The 20,128-nt window shown below is 35.3% G+C and overlaps 1 protein-coding gene across 2 annotated transcripts in view; it reads right to left on the bottom strand.

Moving 5' to 3' along the window:
- LOC137284775 (uncharacterized) overlaps window positions 1-20,128 on the bottom strand; it is a 127,145-nt gene that overhangs the window by 70,778 nt on the left and 36,239 nt on the right. For both annotated transcript variants that reach the window (XM_067816743.1, XM_067816744.1), the window contains exons 2-5: window positions 16,316-16,382; window positions 5,803-5,884; window positions 1,765-1,892; window positions 737-841 (exon numbers count right to left, since the gene is read on the bottom strand). In XM_067816743.1, coding sequence (XP_067672844.1) covers window positions 737-841; window positions 1,765-1,892; window positions 5,803-5,884; window positions 16,316-16,382 — 382 coding nt within the window. The remainder of the gene's footprint in view (window positions 1-736; window positions 842-1,764; window positions 1,893-5,802; window positions 5,885-16,315; window positions 16,383-20,128) is intronic.

The raw sequence follows: 20,128 nt of genomic DNA, 5'->3' as shown, positions 1-20,128 counted from the left end.
GTCAATGATTGAAGTTGTGCATTGCATATTGTCACTAGCAGACAGGCAAGCATCTCATATAGGTGTCAATAAACCAGGCATTGAGGTTTCTCTCTGACAGAGTCTGCTTATCACAATCAACATGGGTTTTTTTTATGTAACAAGTAGAGTATTTACATGTTTGTGTACACAACCAAGATTACACTACTGCTCATGACCTTATACTCCGGGCAGCGATACTGTTTCAAGCTCCGCAAACGTATTCACTGTGCATGTGTTATGAGCGCAGCTCTATACAGCCGTTGAAACCACTTTTTTCCCCAGTGCAGGGGGGAAATTTCATGAATCGTTTGAACTCCAATTTTGTGGGCTTTTTCTCATCGCGTTTTTTTAAACTTTATAGGCTGAATTGGCATTTTTGATGATTTGTTTCGGTAAGTACATACCGAAAGGTATCAGAATCTGCAAAGTTGTGTTTTACATTGCATGTGACCTTTAAGTAAATAGGGCTGTTTTGAAGCTTACTTGCAACCCATTTACCTGATACCTAATTTGTCTGGTTCTGTAAACAAGAAGATACTCGACCCCATGATGAAACCCAGGGGTCTAATTAAGTTATAAGGCCAGCATCTTTTGAAGGGCCTCATCTCTCATCTTCAGATGCTAATTTGCACAAGAAATTCAGGCTGATAAGCAAGGACGGGGGATGAGGTGATTCCTACAGAGGCTGACATGCATCCACGTTTGCTGAACGCACCGTGTTTGTACTGAACTGGATTTCCCTCTGACCAGAAGCCCTGTTGTTCAGCAGTTAACTCGCCATCGGACCATGTGTAGCTGCCGTTGGCTGCCCGTTGGAACCCTGGGAGATATAATCTTGAACAGTCATTATCATTCATGAAGGCGTGTTATGTCTTGTTCAAGCAACTATGACTTTGTATGATAGTTAAAACAATTCTCCCTTTTGAGTTGGAGACGTAAAACCTCAAGTGACGAAAAGTCTGAGGGTTGAACTTCAGTATTTACCTTTTCTACTAACATGGTGAAAGATTATTTTAACTAACTTATATATTGTCTAGAAAAATACCATTGAGCATTCTTAAATCCATCAAGATTCTTTATACTGAAACAATACAGTAATCTTGGTATAAACCAAATTTGATGACAGCATGTGAGTGAGTCTGTGAGGTTGCCATTATGATGTCTTTAGCAACGTTCCTGCAATGTCACTGTGGGGGACACCAGACATCGCCTTCACACATTGAACCCATGTCACATGATGTGGGGAATCAAACCTGGATCTCACAGAAAAGTTTCTGCCATATTTTACCATAATCTTTATAGCAGCAAAAATGCTTTGTGGACTCACGGATTGACAGAAACCTGTTACATACAGCATAGGGCACCAAGGTGGACTTCTCACATTCATCCCATGTAAAGTAACAAACCAGGAGCCCATGGCAAGTAACAGTTTTAACTGCTTGACTACCCACATATCCTTAAGTAACAGATATTCAACTTTAGTGAATGAGTGGGTTTAGTTTTACCCCACTTTTTAGCAATATTGCTGTAATGTGACACCCGGGGACACCAGAAAAGGGTTTCACACATTGAACACTTAGGAAATGAACCTGGGTCGAGGAATCTAGTCAAGCTGCCACTAGTCTACCCAACCACCGATATTCAACTTCTAAATACTGAAGCAACAAGGTGTGTGTGTGTGATAAATATACAGAGCTTCCAAGCATGCTATGTAGAGTGTACATCTTAATTAGTAGTAATTACCTATCCATGTGTATTGAGAGGCAGCCTCATTTATCTTCACAAACTTGCTACTGAGGAGGTCCTTAATTATTTTGTTGATTCCTTTGTTCTTGTTGAAGCCTTTAATCTTCACAAGACTTCCTCCATAACTGGAAACAGAATATAAGAATTGACAACTTCAAATTTACCTGATAAAGATAAAAGCCCTGGTTGTATGTGGTATTCTGGTTTGTAAGTACGCATGCTGATTAAAGTAGACCAGAGACAGAGGGACCTGCTGTATAACAATGGTTTTCCCCTTATAGTGGATGATTCTGCTAGAGTACTGAAGGTTTGAGAATAGTCAGTGACTGAAATAGTGATGTGGACTCAGAATCAAGATTATTGCATTTGAGAAGTGAGGTGGATAACTTTTAAAAAATAAAAATAAAACTTGAGAGTGAGTGCATGAGTGAGTGAGTGAGTGGTTGAGTGAGTGATTGCATGAGATTGAGTGAGTGAGTGCATGCATGTGTGAGTGTGAGCGTGAGCGTGAGTGCATGAGAGAATGGTTTAGTGAGAGAGAGTGTGTATGTGTGTGTGTGCGCGCGTGCGTGCGTGCGTGCGTGCATGCGTGCGTGCATGCGTGTGTGTGCGTGTGCATGTGCGCGTGAGTGAGGCTTAATGCCGTTTCTAGCAATATTACAGTAATATCACGGCAATTGACAAATTGTACCCAGTTGGGGAATCAAGACTGAATCTTTGGTGTGCATGTACACATGTGTGGCTGTTTGTGAAATTCAAATCAACCATCCATGAGCCATCCATAGCTCTTTGAAATATTATTACATAATAAAATAAATAAACAAAAATAAGATAATTGTTTCAAATTTTCATAACATGTATACAGTAAAGTATTACAATCAAAATCACATTAAATTGTCTTCATTATAGTATTCTGTAGTCTTAGGTTATTCATTTAACAAGTCATTCGTAAAATAAAACTGAAATTGAGTTTCAGCCATTGAATATTCAATAACCCCAAAATCAGAAAACACAAAGTTTATTATGTCCCAGATAACTACAATAACTAACCTGTCTGTGTCATGTTGCTCGGACGTCATTGTGGCACGTCATTGTAGCCAGTACGAGGTCAGTAAGGTTAAAGTTGTCACTCTCATTTACAATAGCTGGATTAAGTGTACCAACATCACAGAGCTTTAAGAGATGTTGTGACTATATACACACAGAGAATGGGGGTCAGCCACATAGTCAGGGCAGTCCAAAACTGTACCTAGCACCACACTACTGGTGACTAATGCGATCTGAAATAGTCCTTTGCTGACACAAATTACTGCGGTAATAACATTTGAATTACTTCTTGTAAAGATTTCTTCATGTGATCAGAGTGAATTAGTGCTTTGACTGAGATTTTACACGTAGCTACAATTGTCATGTGGACTTGAGGCAAATAACTGCAAGAGCTAAGAACTTAGAATGAGCTTGTATGACAGTGTGTCTCCCTGTCAACGGGATGTAAACTACAACAGCAGGTAAGATCATACGGTAAAGCACAAGATGTCCCCTGATTTGACACAAAATTATTGTTGCAATACTAAGATCTTATTAGGAACCACAAGTTGTCACTTGCAAATATGACCAAAAAATTATTGTTGCAATACTAAGATCTTATTAGGAACCACAAGTTGTCACTTGCTAATATGACCAAAAATTATTGTTGCAATACTAAGATCTTATTAGGAACCACAAGATGTCACTTGACACAAAATTATTGTTGCAATACTAAGATTTTAATTATTAGGAACCACAAGATGTCACTTGACACAAAATTATTGTTGCAATACAAAGATCTTATTAGGAAACACAATACATCACAGGCAAATATGACACAGAATTATTGCTGCAATACTAAGATCTTACTAGGAACCTTAAGATGTCACATGGTAATGAAACAAAATTACCATTGCAATACTAAGAATTAATATACAAAGAACCACATAAAGACGTCACTTGGTAATATGACAAAAAATTATTGTTGCAATACTAATATCTTATTCGGAACTACAAGATGTCACTTGGTAATTTGACACAAATAGAGCTCCTGGCAAAAGACACAAATAACACTGTGATGACCATGATTTAAACACTTTAGAAAAATATCACCATGTCAAAAAAACAGACTGATTTTAAGTTTTGATTAAGTTGATTTCAATTCAGGGTTTTTAGGTAATGTTTTTTTAGGAAAAGATTGTAATATCTGTTTCCTATGACATCAACATGCAAAATACTGGCACTAAAACTGTCTCTATAGGGTAGTTTAGTGTGGCTGGAGATCCAAGGTTCATGTTGAATATACATTTATAGTTTTAGGGTGCAAGGCGGTAGTCGGCTTGTCTGGCCCGACAACACCCTTGTGTGTCCTTGTATCCTCGTACCCTGATATCACTGGTCACCTGGCATATTATCTCAGTAATAAATACCTACACATGTACATTCCATAACAACTGTAAAAATATCAGTGAGAAACCCAGTATCTCATGAACATACTGCAATAATTGTAAAACTTTGAATTAAAAAAGACGACAGAATCTCATGTACATACCATAATAACTGTAAAATTATGAATTAAAAAAAGTTCCAGAATCTCATGTACATACCGTAACAACTGAAAAAATATGATTAAAAAAGAGGCAGAACCTCATGTACACATCACAACACCTGTAAAAATATGAATTTTTATTAAAAAAACTAATGCATGTTTGAAATTTTAATTTTTCATTTGAATATTGTACATATTTGTTCACAAAACACATCATTGGATAATATTTGAATTTATTCATGCTCAAGAGATTCTATCCAGTCAGTTTAGACAGTTTTGTGCCCCTGTCTAGTCTTGACTAAACATAAATTTAAAATTCTGTCACTCACATCTGAAACTGAATGGCATGTGTGCCCATGCTGACTGGACACAAAAGTACTCTGGATTCTTATACCAGACACAAATAATTTGAATAGTATGATTATTTAAAAAAACATTATTGGTTGTTTTTTGTTTCAGTACTTTTGTTTGGTTTATACGAAAAATGATCTATACAGTTACTGAGATACAATGATACGCATCAAATGTGGCAGAGACTTGGAAAGTCAATCCCACTGGTCACCTCTCATGACAAGCATAGATTTCAATAGATTAGTTTTACAATCTTCACATTTTTTTAGAAATAAGTTAATAAATATACAGTTTAATTATAACAATAGCAAACATCACACACTTCGTCCAAAAATCACATTTATTTGTTCACACTAATCCTACCAACTTCAAGACAAATAATTTATAAGACTACAGAGCTAGTGAGCTGGATAATCTATAGAAATATAAAAACTGTGCAGCCTTGTGATGGAATAACAAACTGCTTCAAAGTTATGTTTGTTGACAGTTATACTGGATTTTACATGACTTGAATCATTTTTTACATTATTGCCAATGAGTACAATTCTAACAGACTTTAAAATGGCATTGAAATCTGTGCAAAATCTGTACCCAAATTATTTAATATAATCATAAAAAGAAAATCCTAACAAGAATTTTTATGACAATTCAGTATAAAAATTATCTGATTTTATCATAAAAAGAAATTCCTTAAAAAGAATCTCAATGCCAGTTTTTTAAAATCCTTTAAAACAGCTTCTAAGCTATTTCAGTACCAAAAAACACTTCACATAATACACGTAATAAAAAGAAAATCCTTACAAAAGGATTTTAAAGCACTCCGTATGAAAATGACTTGATTTAATCATAAAATTTCCTCATAAGCACCAGAACACAATCAGTATTTGTCCTGCAAGGATTTGGTCTATTTTCCAGCTCATATGAACAGAATAGACAAGGTATGCCACCCACTTAAACAATAAACAGGCTGGATTGATGTATTCCACAACACTTAACACTTCTCACCTCTCAAGTGAAGTATGTTTAAGGTCGTAAAAGTTTTGATGGCACTTTTATAACCTGCCATATGCACAGTTTGCATTGGCCATGTATGTCACTGGGATACCCACCTTTTACATATTATCTTGGCTTCATCCCATGTGGCAGAGTCTAATATCACCTTGTAGCACTTGCTCCCAAATGGGATCCAGTCTGTGAACAAAAGTACAAATGTCAATGACACGGTCACCTAGATGCTATTGTAATAATGATGAGTGGCACAGTGGTTGCTTCAGTGTGGGTTTATTCCTGATATGATCCTTGACTTGTTTGAGACATGCCTACCTTTAGGGTTTCAAGTGATAAGATTTTGACTTGCTTCACTTTTGAGATTTCATCTAGTGTAGCCATGTTAATGCTGAAATAATGATCCAAGTGGTATTATACTCAACTCGCTCGCGCTGTGGTACAAAGCATAAAGTAATTGTAAAGATCTTTTCTATTGTTTGTTTGTTTAACGCCACATTCAGAAATATTCCAGCTTTCTGACAGCAGCCTTTAAATAATCAAGTCTGGACTGGACAATCCACTGATCAATAGCATGAGCATTGATCTACACAATGACAATGGGTTGCTGAAGACTAGTTACAACCGAAATCTTCATTGATCACTTACCCATAAGTGCACACATACAGATATTAAATAATTAACAATGTTCTTTGTCCTATGGAACTTTCAGCAAATGAAGAAGACTGATTACTCTGTGACACTGACATTTTGCATTCGTTTAACACATGCACTTTTTTGAATGCGCTTAAATATGTGCTGCCTCATGGACTACCTGACAGTCCTTTTCATGAATATGGCTTCCGTGTTCATTTTGAAAAATATTTAACATTTGTATGCTTTCAAAATTGTATATAGTGAAGCTTGAACATACAGTTATACTTAAATACAAACTGATAAGTAGAAATTAACCAAATATTTCGAAATATTTTATGACTGATTAGAGGCGGTGGGGTAGCCTAGTGGTTAAAGCGTATGCTTATCATGGTGAAGACCTGGGTTCAATTCCCCACATGGGCACAGTGTAAGAAGCCTATTTCTGGTGTTCCCTGTTGTAATATTGCTAATATTGCTAAAAGCAATGTAAAAAACTCACTTATTCATGAAAGAATTATTAATACTGAGTTTTGAAACACAATTAGCAGATCCTGGTGCATGCATGAGCAACAACTCTGTTCCCTGAGAATGCACAATGCTGTATAGAACTTGGTCAAATGTAACAAATGTTATATTTGACCTCTTTCTAAATAGCATTGTGCATTCATAGATTTTGGTCATGGGAGCTGTGCCAATTTACTCCAGGATGTGATGCAGCCTACCAATTGTGAGATTTCCCTTTTTGTGGAAAATGTGGTGGCTGGGTGGGCTAGATTGCTGTCTTTGTGTGTTGGTGATTAGGTTCCTTATCCTGACTGAGGGTGTGGGCTCAAATCCTGGATGGGACTCAATCATAAAAAAACACTAGAATCTTTACCTTACTGAAAAAGTGCAATCCCAAATACATGTATATCATGATACATGTATTCATTATTTTGTTAAAATACAGCTGTTTTCTTGAAAAAAACTAATTATATTGGTTTAACTCATTTTTATATCAAAGATACAACATATATGATACCATTTATAATTCACATAGTGCAGACTGCACAAGTGTGTGATTGAGTGAGAGGTTAGAGTACAGATTGCAAAGTGGTCCTTTTCATGGTATATTTCTACCAGCTAAGCTAATATGAATTTCGCAAACCTTTTTTTCTGTACTGTATGTCTCTACTGGTTTTTTTTCACTTTCTTGCATTTCACATAACAACATAGATACAGTTAGTGTTTTCAGGAATGTCAAGTCTCTATAAATGTTAGGATATACTCCATTTGCAGCATAGCATCACTGTTACTGTGTTTCACTTAAATATACAAAAACTTAATAGCTTTAGGCTATGAGCTTGGTGGACACATTGGGCTTCAGATTAACCCTTTTTAACGTAAAATCTTCTGTGACACAAAACTAATAAGTAATGAGGACCACAATGCAGGAAAGTCTCCATTTAAAATACAACTTGTTGAGACACAGCATTCACCAGCAAATTACTTTTCTGTGTATTTGAGAAAAAATACAATCTGGCCCCGATTTCTCAAAACAAACTTAAGTCTGAGTTTTGACTTAAGTCTGTGATGTTTCTCAAATTTGAGAAAAAGCTTTTCACAGAATGACCTGAAATCATCACAAAACTCAAACTATTTTAAACAATTGAGTTTCGTGGATAGATTACTTAAGGTGTTCGGGTTTTTATATTTAGAAATGCAGTTGAGTTAAAAATTCAGCTGTTTCAAATTGTGAAACTCAGTTTGAGATCTGAGTGAAAACTTAAGTTTTTTTCAAGAAATCGGGGCCTGATTGTTTATTTCACAAACATTGTCTTCAAAATTTTTTGTTTTTTTCTTGTTACTTGGAATGCAGTTTTACAATTTCAGATATGCTCTTGTTTTTTCATGTTGATTTTAAAAACTCTGAATTGAATTTCAAAGTCATTGTTTACTGTAAATATTTCCTACAAATTTTCAATGCTTTCTCACCACATCATGTTGATTTTGAAAATTTCAAATTTTGAGAACATAACTGAAACAACATGACTAAAAAGTTTGGTTGAAAAAAATCATTCCTACCACTAGCAGAATGAGACTTTCGTAAAAAAACATTCTTTAATGGTTTTGATTCTGGTTAGTCTACATGCCCATATATGTTGTTCTCTTACTAACATGACAACATTCAGAGGATTATATTAAGATTTATATCAAATAGCTTCCTCAGCATCTAGAATTCGGTCTTCTAAGCTATTTACAGGTCATTCACACATTCCATTCTTAAAGGACACATTAACATAATTTATGAACATCTGTTTGTAGAAGGCTTTCTCAAACCAAATGTATTGGGAAGTATGCATTCCAATGTAAGTAATTGTTTATACTGACATGCATGCATGATTTGCAATTCAGATCATTTACACTCACTAACCTTGGTACATCTGTTTGCGATGAGATTGTGATTTTCTCACTTTGACAGTATATCTTTCTATTTATTATAAATTTGGTTTCGTTTTCCTTTCCTTTGGATATATTTTTAGTAGAAATTAATATATTGTATTTCATTCTTGAATTTTATTAAAACTTAATTTGATTTGCATCTAACAGGGACACAATTAATTTACTTTCCATTTAGGAGGTTGGCACTGTAGGAAAGACTTTGCATTGCATTTTGAAATGTGAGAAAATCTGTCTTACTTTTCAATAATATCTATGATGTTTCACAAATCATTGAAACATGTCACCCCTTTGTCAAACTCTCATAAAGAATATAGACTTGTTCTTCACTTATAGGTGTTAATTTCATCCTAAATGGATTGACTCTATGTATATGTGTGAGTACACTATAAGACACCAGTGCCACAGAAAAGAGTTTGGAACAGATTCCACCAGATGTAAAACTAAAGGAGATTTGAAATTATGAACTAATCAAGGAAATTCAATTGATCAAAGAAAATCAATTATGAAGCTTTGTTTTCACAAAAAATCTATTTTTTCACAATTTGTGAATTGATAATTAAAATTATTGAATATTTCTCCAAAGTACTGTCAGATATATCAACACTCATTACAAATTCCATATCCATCAATCATACAGACAGGGTATACTAAATCCTGTTAAAGTCATCCTTTCTGAATCCTCATAGTCTCCATGCTAAAGTGACAGTGCAATGACGATTTCAAATGACATCGGACATAATGATAATATCAAACATACAGCAGACTGTCAGTCAGTTCTGTGCGTACATGTCAGGATATCAACTTTCAGCTGAAATTGTAAAGATAATTCATGTATCAAATACTGTACTGGAATTTTTCACTAAAGTTTTTTTCCATACAATTACACTATCTCTCTTCATTGACATTTCAAGTATCTGAACTTCAAACAATTCCATTCTACATCACTGTCCTGATACAGTGGACAAAGTCAATTAATCTTTTTACTTATATTCATATACGACTGATGTGTTAGTTGAATACTAGTACATGAAAAGATGGGTTACAAAAATATCCTTTATACTGCTCATTCGTCATCCTTGACTGAATAAATTGTCAGCTTGACTACGACTTAGAATGCGCATTAGTGAAAGGAGCTAGACATTTTGGGCAATAAAATCTCCAGGCTTCCTAACATGGCGGCCACACCCAGACTAAGTGAGCACTTGGTAAATGCCAAAGTTACAAGCTGTGGAGAATCAGGGGTGCTCTAGTACTTTGTCCCTGCGAAACCGTCTTTCATCAGACATCACTCAGAATATATTCCCCACATGGAGCATATTAATAGCAAATATGGGAAAAAATACACATATAATTTGAAATCTTTAAAATCTTAATTACAGTAGTAACTCATTAAAAATTCTAAATTACAAAAATTAAATATGATTACAGCATGCACAGAAAGTTATAGAGTGTTGAGAAGCTGATAGTTTGTAAAAGTTTAAATGCAGATAAACATGATATAATCTGAAGGACTTACTGAATATTACAGTTTGGTTGTGCAGAGGGCTTTTATATGAATGCAGTTTTGGTTTGCAATAACATTTTTACAAAAAATAACAACAATGGAACAATCTAACAAAAGCCAGTACGTGTACTTTGAATATCAAAAAGGTCAAACAGGGTGAGCGTTTGCATGCGTGAGTTCGTGCATGCATGAGTGAGTGAGTGAGTGAGTGAGTGAGTGAGTGAGTGAGTGAGTGAGTGAGTGAGTGAGTGAGTGAGTGAGTGAGTGAGTGAGTGAGAGAGAGAGGATTTACACCGCTTTTATCAATATTCCAGCAATACCAGACCACTAAGGGAGATTGGCTTCACACATTGTGCCCCTGTGGGAATCAAACCCAGGTCTTCAGCATGATGAGCAAATGCTTTGACCATTAGACTACCCCACCACCCTATATTCTACTTGTCCTAGATGTGCATACTGATATCACTCACAGCTTCTTTAACTGAATGACAAGTAGTATGCTGGATGCCTAGAGGAAGGGCTTGGCACCCCTAGATTCTTCATAAACCAGTACTTTATGTTTCTTTTATTTCTGCTGTATATCAGAAAGAAACTTGTTAAACGTCTTGAGTGTCATTAATCCTGGATGTGAGACGACAGGTTGGTGATAGAGACATCAAAACAAGATTTAATCTATATGCTGTAAGGTTTATGTGACCTGCATTGGATTAACACCTCTAAGGTAGTACTGTATCATGCAACAAACAAACCTTTTATGTGATTTTAGGGGACATGTCTAAACTTTTTGTGATGAACACATGGTGTTATCAGGTGTTTTCAGCGATCTTCAAGAATAATTAGGACCCATGAAGATCCAGGTTAGAACGCATCTTCAGAAAACCAAGTTTGCTGTAAGAGGCAACTAACAGGTTTGGGTGGTCAGGCTTGCTGAGTTGGTTGACACATGTCATCATATCCCAGTTGCGTAGATTGATGCTCATGCTGTTGATCATTCAAATATCTGGTCCAGACTTGATTATTTACAGACTGCCATCATATTGCTGGAATACTGTTGAGTGTGGTGTAAAACTAATCTCACTCACTCACTTCTATAATTATACTCTTTTGTCTTTGAAAAAATCTTTCAAGTGGATTATGGATTATGAATTATGTTATTCTTTGCCCTTGTTGTTTGATATTAACTATGTTTTACAAGCTGGAAACAAAATAATTATAATAATTTTTTCTTCTGTTGTGTATGATCCTAATTTGGCAATACAAAAATTAAACAGTATGTATGTTCCCACAGAATTGATTATTTATTTACTTTCATTATTTTATTTAAATATGAACGATCTTATATATATATTGATAACCACAATCAAAATGAATTTGATATGTACATATCTTACAAAGTAGTATTTATTTACTTTCAGTTTCTGATGTATATAAAACCAATTAAGGATAATAGATTAAGGAAGACAATATTATTTACTTGTTTCAGAATGGCCATAATCTAGATTGATGTATGTAATTTTCCTGTTCTCACAAAACAGGAAGAAATAGCTGTGTTTTCATATTGGGGCCTTCAGTATAATTTTCCAGACAAAATGTTTTTTCCTACACATTTCAATTATCTGTTGAAAAGATAACTGAGAGTTTTTGTTCAGTAACATGGATTTATGTCCCAGATGACCCTCAGGCTGTGTAGGTTTCTAGACATATCCATATATCTTAAAAGCAATATATGAAAATAAATGCATGTCATTTAACAGTGTGTCCTTTGCCTTTCAGATCTCAAGGCCATCATGTTTAACTCGACAGAGCAGAGCATGATGGATGTAGCAACGGTCTGACAAAATCAACCAACTTCTTCTTTCATATGTCGCTGGCCTCTCCCAGCAAATTTTCTATCTTTGAGGACGGTCAAATTGTTTATCTGTTTCTCATGTTTCTTTGCTGTTCCATACTTAAATCTGTTTCTCATGTTTCTTTGCTGTACCATACTTAAATCTGTTTCTCATGTTTCTTTGCTGTTCCATACTTAAATCTGTTTCTCATGTTTCTTTGCTGTACCATACTTAAATTTGTAAATGCAAACTATTGAGAGAAAAACTGAAAATTCATTTTAAGCTTGTAAAAATTTGTATTAATTTATTTTGATATATTTCCTATATTTGACAATGATTCATAAACACATGTTTTTGATTTGTCAGGATACTAAAGGAGAGTACACACTTCTTTCCATTACTTAAATCTTTCAGTTCATTATCTAAGGATAAACTCCTATTAATCATTTGTGACAATTTGTATGTTGACTTAGAAAGTAGAAGCAAAATATTAATTTCAGTAACTGATCTTTACTGTCTTACATGTTTATGATATCCACAATCTGATACTTTTGTATTTCATTCATCAGTCACTATATTTAAAAAAAAATCAAATGAAAAATGTTTCTGATTGAAAGCCTGCTTTTCCTTGTATATAGTTATAACAAACCTTTTGAATTATAATCAAAATGCAATCAAGTATTAATCGAAATTCTTATTTTTGGGGTTTGTGCTGCACTAAGCAATGTTCCAGCAATGGGATGCGATTACATGTGTCAACCAAGTCAGCGAACCAGTGCTCCGTTGTTCAAAACAACCTTATCTCCTTAGGCAACCTTATCTCTAAGATCACAACCTTAGACCTTCTAAGGTTTGTCCCCCGTTGCACGAAACAACCTTAACTAAGGTTAACCTTAAGTTAAGGTTGATAACTAAGGTTGTTGTCACCCATCCTTAACGTGTCTAAGGTTAGGAAGGGAATATGGCGGCTGCTTTTATTTTATACAGCGAGACTGAGAGAAGTTTGAGGAAGCAGAGAGTATACAGAGACAGAACGAGTCAACTGGACACGCTGAATTCACGTGGTAACTAAGGACGATGTCATAACTCCTGTGCTGAAGAGTTCAGCCCTAGGTAAGGTTAGGGCTGAGGTTGGAGTCCGAGTTAACGTTGCACTAAGGTTGTTCTGTGCAACAGGCGTATCTTTTTCTTAAGGTGATCGTAACTCTAACCTTAGTGTTTAAGGTTGATCTTAGCTAAGGTTGTTTTGAACAACAGAACACTGATCACCCAATCCCATTAGTCATGTTACAATGAGTATGAGCTGCTGATGATAAGTCCCACCCTGGATCTTCACAGAAGATTCTTATGTACTCAGTGGAAGATTTTAGGGTTACATATGCCCTTCAAAAAAAGTAAGGGATAATGAACTTTCAGTTTGGAGTTTGAAGTGTATACATTAACAAACATTTCAAGGACAGACATCTTATGAACGCAACACCATTTCCCTCTATTACCACGCCTAAACACAACGGATCATATGCACGTGCACAACACAGTCGTCCCATACACGTGCATGGGATCCCATTCTTGATTTTGACGTTTCTTCAAGAAGGTCCAGAAATCACTTAGAACATTAACTTTGACACTCATCTTGCATCACCCATTTGTTACTGTTTGTTTCTAGTCGTTTGCTTCAAAAGGAAAATCGTATACCTGCAAATTACATGCCATACACCAATTATCTTTCAAAAGCGAGTATATTCCAAATAACTATGGTTGTAAGGAAGTGCAAATGGTGATGCACTCTCAAAACATTTAATAATATCATATGAACATTGATTGACCAAGATAAATCTCCTAAATATTTTTAATCATAAATAAAAAAAATGAAGATCCCTTACTTGTTTTGAAGAGTATATAATATCCAGTTTGGGTTTCTTATATATACGTCTACGCAAAAGAAAGTAAGCAGTTGAACATTCAACAAAAGCATCACTATTCCGGAAACAGTGGACAATACTTTGCAAACTTCAGGCCCAACACCACCATATAGCTGGAATATTGCTGAGTGCGGCATAAAACTAAACTCATTCACTCACTCAGGTCCAAAGCAAAACGATGAAATCAGGGTTTTGTTTGTTTGAGGTTTAGCTATATATGGGTGCTTAAACCTTTGAAGACCTGGGTTAGAATCGGTCTACAGCAACCAACTGTATGAGGCAATAAATGGGTCACATGGTCAAGCTTACTGACTTGGTTCATATGTGTCATTGTATCTCAGTTGCGTAGATAATGCTCCTGATGTCAATCACTTGATTGTCTAGCCCAGACTAAATTGTTGCAGACAGCAACCAAACAGATGGAATATTGCTGAGCACAGCATTAAATAACAAACAAACAAACAAACAAACCCAATGGGGTATATTAGTGATCATGATGTCAGTAACTGGACTGTCTGGTGCAGACTGATTGTTTACAGATCTGTGTCATTTAGCTGGAATATTGCTGAATACTGCATTAAACAACAAACAGACATGGATGTATACTTACTTTCCCCTATTGCATCTACTTAAATATTACATGAACATAAATCAATTAAACAAAGTATGAAATTGGTCTGCCCTGAACAATTTTTGAAAAGGTTATAAAAGATCTGTGAATAAATATAGTTGCATAGTTCTCAGCACGTTTCATTTTTATCGTCTGGGCTACTGTTGAGTTTGGTCGTTGTTTACATGTGAAACTACATGAGGGAAAAGATGAAATGGTAGATAATGTATAGCATACTGAATATTCCTACGAATGAGAAAAAGCTGAAAGACAAACACATTTTGAGCTGGATCTAGAATTCTGACTTGTTTCTCTGACTTGATGTATGAGATACCTGTCTGAACAAGAACTGACGTTTTGACATAATGGTGGCATTCAGTTTATCTGTTATTTTAAGCTCTTATTAAAGGATATTTCTGTATATCTCAGCCGATGAAATCTGTACAGTCCAACTTTCAACAAATGTACAAGAAGATTGTAAATATAGGTATATTCTTGTGCGCTAGGAGGATGTACTTTCAAAACAGATTTCATATGGCAGTCATTGATAGTTCTTATCAGTGAAAAACAAAGTATTATCCTCTTCCTCAAATGATTTAGAACCATTTTAAGTCATTTATCTTGATAGTAAGTCATTTAAATGAAAAACCAAGTTGTTTAAATGAGATAGTAAGTTGTTTAAATTAGATAGTAAATCATCTTAATGAGAAACTATCTATTCAAAATCATTTCAATAAGTGAATATGGGGTTTAAATGAGATTGTAAGTTGTTTTAATCTGAACATTTCAGAAAACATACAGAAATTTGACTTTTTGTCTTTGCGCTAAGCAAGTATGTAAGCTTATTCATGCATGTTAGGAACATGACACATGCATGCAATAAACATGACATCAGTATGCCAGTACGTTCTGTATGTACCAGTAGGACACCAGTATGTAACTTACAAGGCACAAACATGCATAAACATGGTTTGTATCAAGCAAGACACCGGATTCTAGTATGTAGAAAGCATGGGCATATGACAAGCATGACACCAGCTATGTCATGATGAGACGAAAATGACACCAGCCAAGCCATGATGCGACAAACATGACACCAGCTAAGAAGCAAAGTAACAAGCATGACACCAACTAAGCCAAAATGTAACAAGCATGACAACAACTATGCCAGTGTATGACAAACAAGCATGACAACAAATAAGAAACAAAGTAACAAGCATGACACCAGCTAAGTCACGATGTTACAAACATGATGCCAACCAAGCCATGATGTGACAAACATGACACCAGCTAAGTCATGATGTAACAAGAATGACACCAGCTAAGTCAAGATGTTACAAACATGACACCAGTTAAGCCATGATGTGACAAACATGACACCAGCTGAGCCACAATGTCACAAGCATGACACCAGCTAAGTCATGATGTGACAAACATGACACCAGCTAAGCCATGATGTGACAAACATGACACCAATCAAGAAACAAAGTAACAAGCATGACACCAACTAAGCCACAACGTGAGGATCATGACAACTAAGCCATGATGTAACAAGCATGACAGTAATAAAGTCACAATGCGGGTGAAAATGAAGTGTGCACTTCCCTTTTCTCAATAGTGTATCTGTATCTGACAAATTCATGGCACCAGAATTCATGACCCATGAGAACTTACCTTGAGGACACTTGTGCCAAGGGACAGGCTTGTGTTGAAAATCAATTTCAAATTCATATTTTGGGGTCTGAAATGAAAAGGACCAATATGTGAATCAATAACATCCGACACATAATAATTCACAAACAACTAATGCACAATTGTGTATAAGAATGTCATATTACAATAGCATGGCAACCACTGGTAACAACTTTAGTAAAAGTCGATAATTTGGTCCCGGCACAAGCTTGTTAATATAGGATCATTTGTATGCTCCCTAATCCGGCGTCAGTTCTTTCCGTTTTTCAGTACAATAATGACTGCCTAACTGACTGTTTGTACAGTAATTACCACTCTCTATACCGGCATCCGGTAACTTGGCTCTCCTGTGGATTGGCTGAACGTGTATTAACAGTATAGCGGATTATTATCGCATTACAAACGCATTTTTACCTGTACCAACAAATACTGGTTTTGAGGGCTACTACGGTATAAGAGGCGATTTGGTAGTTACCTGGTTGATGCATGTTATGGTTTCTAAATTATGCTCATTATATCAATCACTGGGTTGCTTCGTGATGATTAAGTTATTTTAAGACGGTCGTGATAAAATTATCATGTTGCCTTGTACGTGTTAAACAGGAAACAAACGTATGTCCTTCAAGACAAGAAATTTATCAAAAGATGTCTCAAATTTTATCTCAGTGTCATGGAAAACAATAACACCCACTGGCCATTGTTAATTAAAATAGTGGAAGTAAAATGTATTTCCGTTGTGTAACCTTCCCCGAATTTCTGAATACTAAATAAACAAGGAGGGGTCACATTATTTACTTCAAGCGGACGTCAAGTAGGGGTGTATTTCAAATATCCTAGGAACCTGGGCCTTAAATTCTCGTTGTAGAGCAAATGAGAAGGGTCATCAAATGCAAGTAAATAACACTGACACCATTCGATAAGAAAAACAGTTAATGCTATCCGTGAATTATTGGTTATTGAGGTTTTAAAGTAGTGCAAGAGTCGGATAAGGCAACTCAAACTACAGTTAAGAGGGTGTGGGTGACCGGCTGGGGTATAAATCTCCGTCAACTGGGGAGGACATTTCTACAACATTTACTGGTTTATAATACTGACTTCAAGGGGACTTTTTTCAATTACTTGCTTCTTAATCCATTATCAGTAAGGTAAACACAGCTAGGAAACTAATTTTCAAGTTAAATTTCGCTTTTGCACCATATTTCAACTTTTGTCCGATTTTGTTTACGTCATTTGATTCAATTGTCCAGTTTTTGGTCACTATGATCTGTGATCTGAATCTTCATGCACTAGACGTGATCAAAAGAGACTTGGAAGACTGGCATCTAATGTACTTTAAAAAAAAATCCCCTCCTAAAATTATTGCCACAAATCTTCTTCCTTGCTTCCTCCGCCATGTAGCTGGAATATTGCTGAGTGAGACGGAAAACTCAACTCACCCACTCACTCCTTGCTTCCTTCAGTTTTTCTTGATTTAAACATATTTCATTCACAAATGTGAACGGGATTGGGGACTAGTTAAAATACCCGCTCCCTAATATGTACATACGTACATTTTTAATTAAAAGCGAGGAAGAGACGGAATTTATGTAATCACACAAACCGTTTTGGCTGTTGAATATAAGTTTGCACACATTTAAAAACGTGTTCAAAAGTGTTTTGTCTTTTTTTTTAAGCATGTTTTAATATAAAAGTGTATAGGCTAGCGATCCGCCGCCCTGCTATTTCGCAAACAGGAAATCAAAACACAGTTTTGAGAGCAGCCTTATGATCTTCCTGCAACTGAACTACTTTCAGTAACCTAAAAACATGAACGTAATTCAAATGGGGAAAGGAAGTAAAATTCACTAAACAGATCGATTAACGTCTTCAATTTTGTTTCTGGTCTTAAATAAAAATTTGAGCAATATTAATAAATTGTTCGACAATGAGTGAGTGAGTTCATTATTAGTCACATCGACACTATTGCAGCTATCGTGAAAATATTCACCAATGTTGCCAAATATGCTGTACACCAATTAAATGTGAAATGTCTAGGTATATTTTCACATCTCACTCGTGTACGTAGAGGGGTGCCGCCTAAAAAGTATAAATCAATGTTCTTCTGACATGGCATTCGTAATAATGACAATAATGTGATGACCTCTAAACTCACTCACTCACTCACCCTGTCGATAATGTAAAGTGTTGTTGTACTATACTTATGGAAATAAACAAGGAAACGCTCATGATTATTCCTGAGTATTTCAAATTACGTTTGTATAAAATTCATTCGGGTGTCGGGTGCCGAGAAAATGAGTCGGGATAAAAATAACGTTTTGGCCGAGTGGAAAAATGAAATTTGATATTTTTTCAGACATCATTGTTATTTTGGCAAATATCTTTATAAAATTGTTACAAATTATTGTAATACTGAAAAACAATCCGTTGGTATATGACGACCAGATGGTGGCCACATGAGTACATGCAAACCAGTGGCTGCAAGAGTTGTTTGATCCTGAGGGAGTTAAGATTGATAACTGTGCCGTTTGAACTGACATCCAATGATCGAGGGGAAAATAAAGCGCCTTTGAGCAGGTGATCTGAATACTGCCGCTATATAAATATATATAAATGAAAAAAAAATAATAAAATGATAATAATAAACATAATTGTAATATTGGTAAAAGTCATTGTAAAATTAAGTTAAAATCAGTGTATTATTAAAGAAAAATGATTGAAAACTGACGAGCGACTAAACACTATCCGTTTTTCACAGTCACATTTTCACGGATTATATTTCTGACACACTAAAACACAGAAAAATGATTGAGAGTGAAATGACCAAAATTTACAAAGTCCAATGTATAATCTTTGTCTGTGCAAGTCTGGATAACAAATTTGATTATGACAAAATGTTTGCATTGCATTTATTTTCATCGCCAAAGAAGATAAGCTCATATTCAGTGATAACATAATCCGCTTCTTGAAATTATTGAAATCACGAGTTTGTGATGTGATCTGAATAGCAACGGTACTATGGAACAAACTGGTCGAGTCTGTTCGCCAACAGCAACAGCAGAACAAACGGGAAGCCGTACATGGAACCGTTGTGAAGTATATATACCTCTCAGAATTATACGCACATGTCCACACTGCATGCGTAACATAAATTATCTTCCGACAAGTACAGACACTGCGATTAACTTCTTTTGATGTGTAACATAATGAATCTGCTGTCAAATCAAACGATTCTCCCCAGCAATAACAGCGGATTAAGATGAGATTGTCAAAACACATATAGGATATTAAGAAAGTTCACGAATATGGTCTTACGTTTCACGTTTACAGTCTCAATGAAATAGACAGAATCGCGTTAGTAGGATCATCAGATCGTGTTTCACTATTTTCAGATTCAAATGAGACATAGCGATACGACATTTAACCGTTGTTGTCATAAAATTAAAAATATATAGTTCAGACCCAGACAGTACGGCATTGAAGTGAACAAATGAAATAGCATTTTAATTAATGCTACTGACTTTTTTACATATACTGACAGTAAGTACTGTGGGATTGTATAAGTATAAGGTATAGAAATGCGTATGGCTTTGGAAATATTATTTGCTAATGACGTGAAACAAAAGGCCAATTTTAATTTCAGATTTCTCCTTTAGGTAGTTTCCGATTATAAACTGTGAAACGTGTTCTCGCAGACACTTTTGGATGGACATCCGTGAAAATATAAGAATATATAGCTATTTAACTCACAAATTAAAAAAAGATTTTCGTCAGTAATAAACATTAAAAAAAAAAAAA

The sequence above is a fragment of the Haliotis asinina genome, chromosome 5 (assembly GCF_037392515.1).
Source record: "Haliotis asinina isolate JCU_RB_2024 chromosome 5, JCU_Hal_asi_v2, whole genome shotgun sequence".
NCBI classification, from domain to species: Eukaryota; Metazoa; Mollusca; class Gastropoda; order Lepetellida; family Haliotidae; genus Haliotis; species Haliotis asinina.
This window is presented reverse-complemented; position numbering and strand designations above follow the sequence as displayed.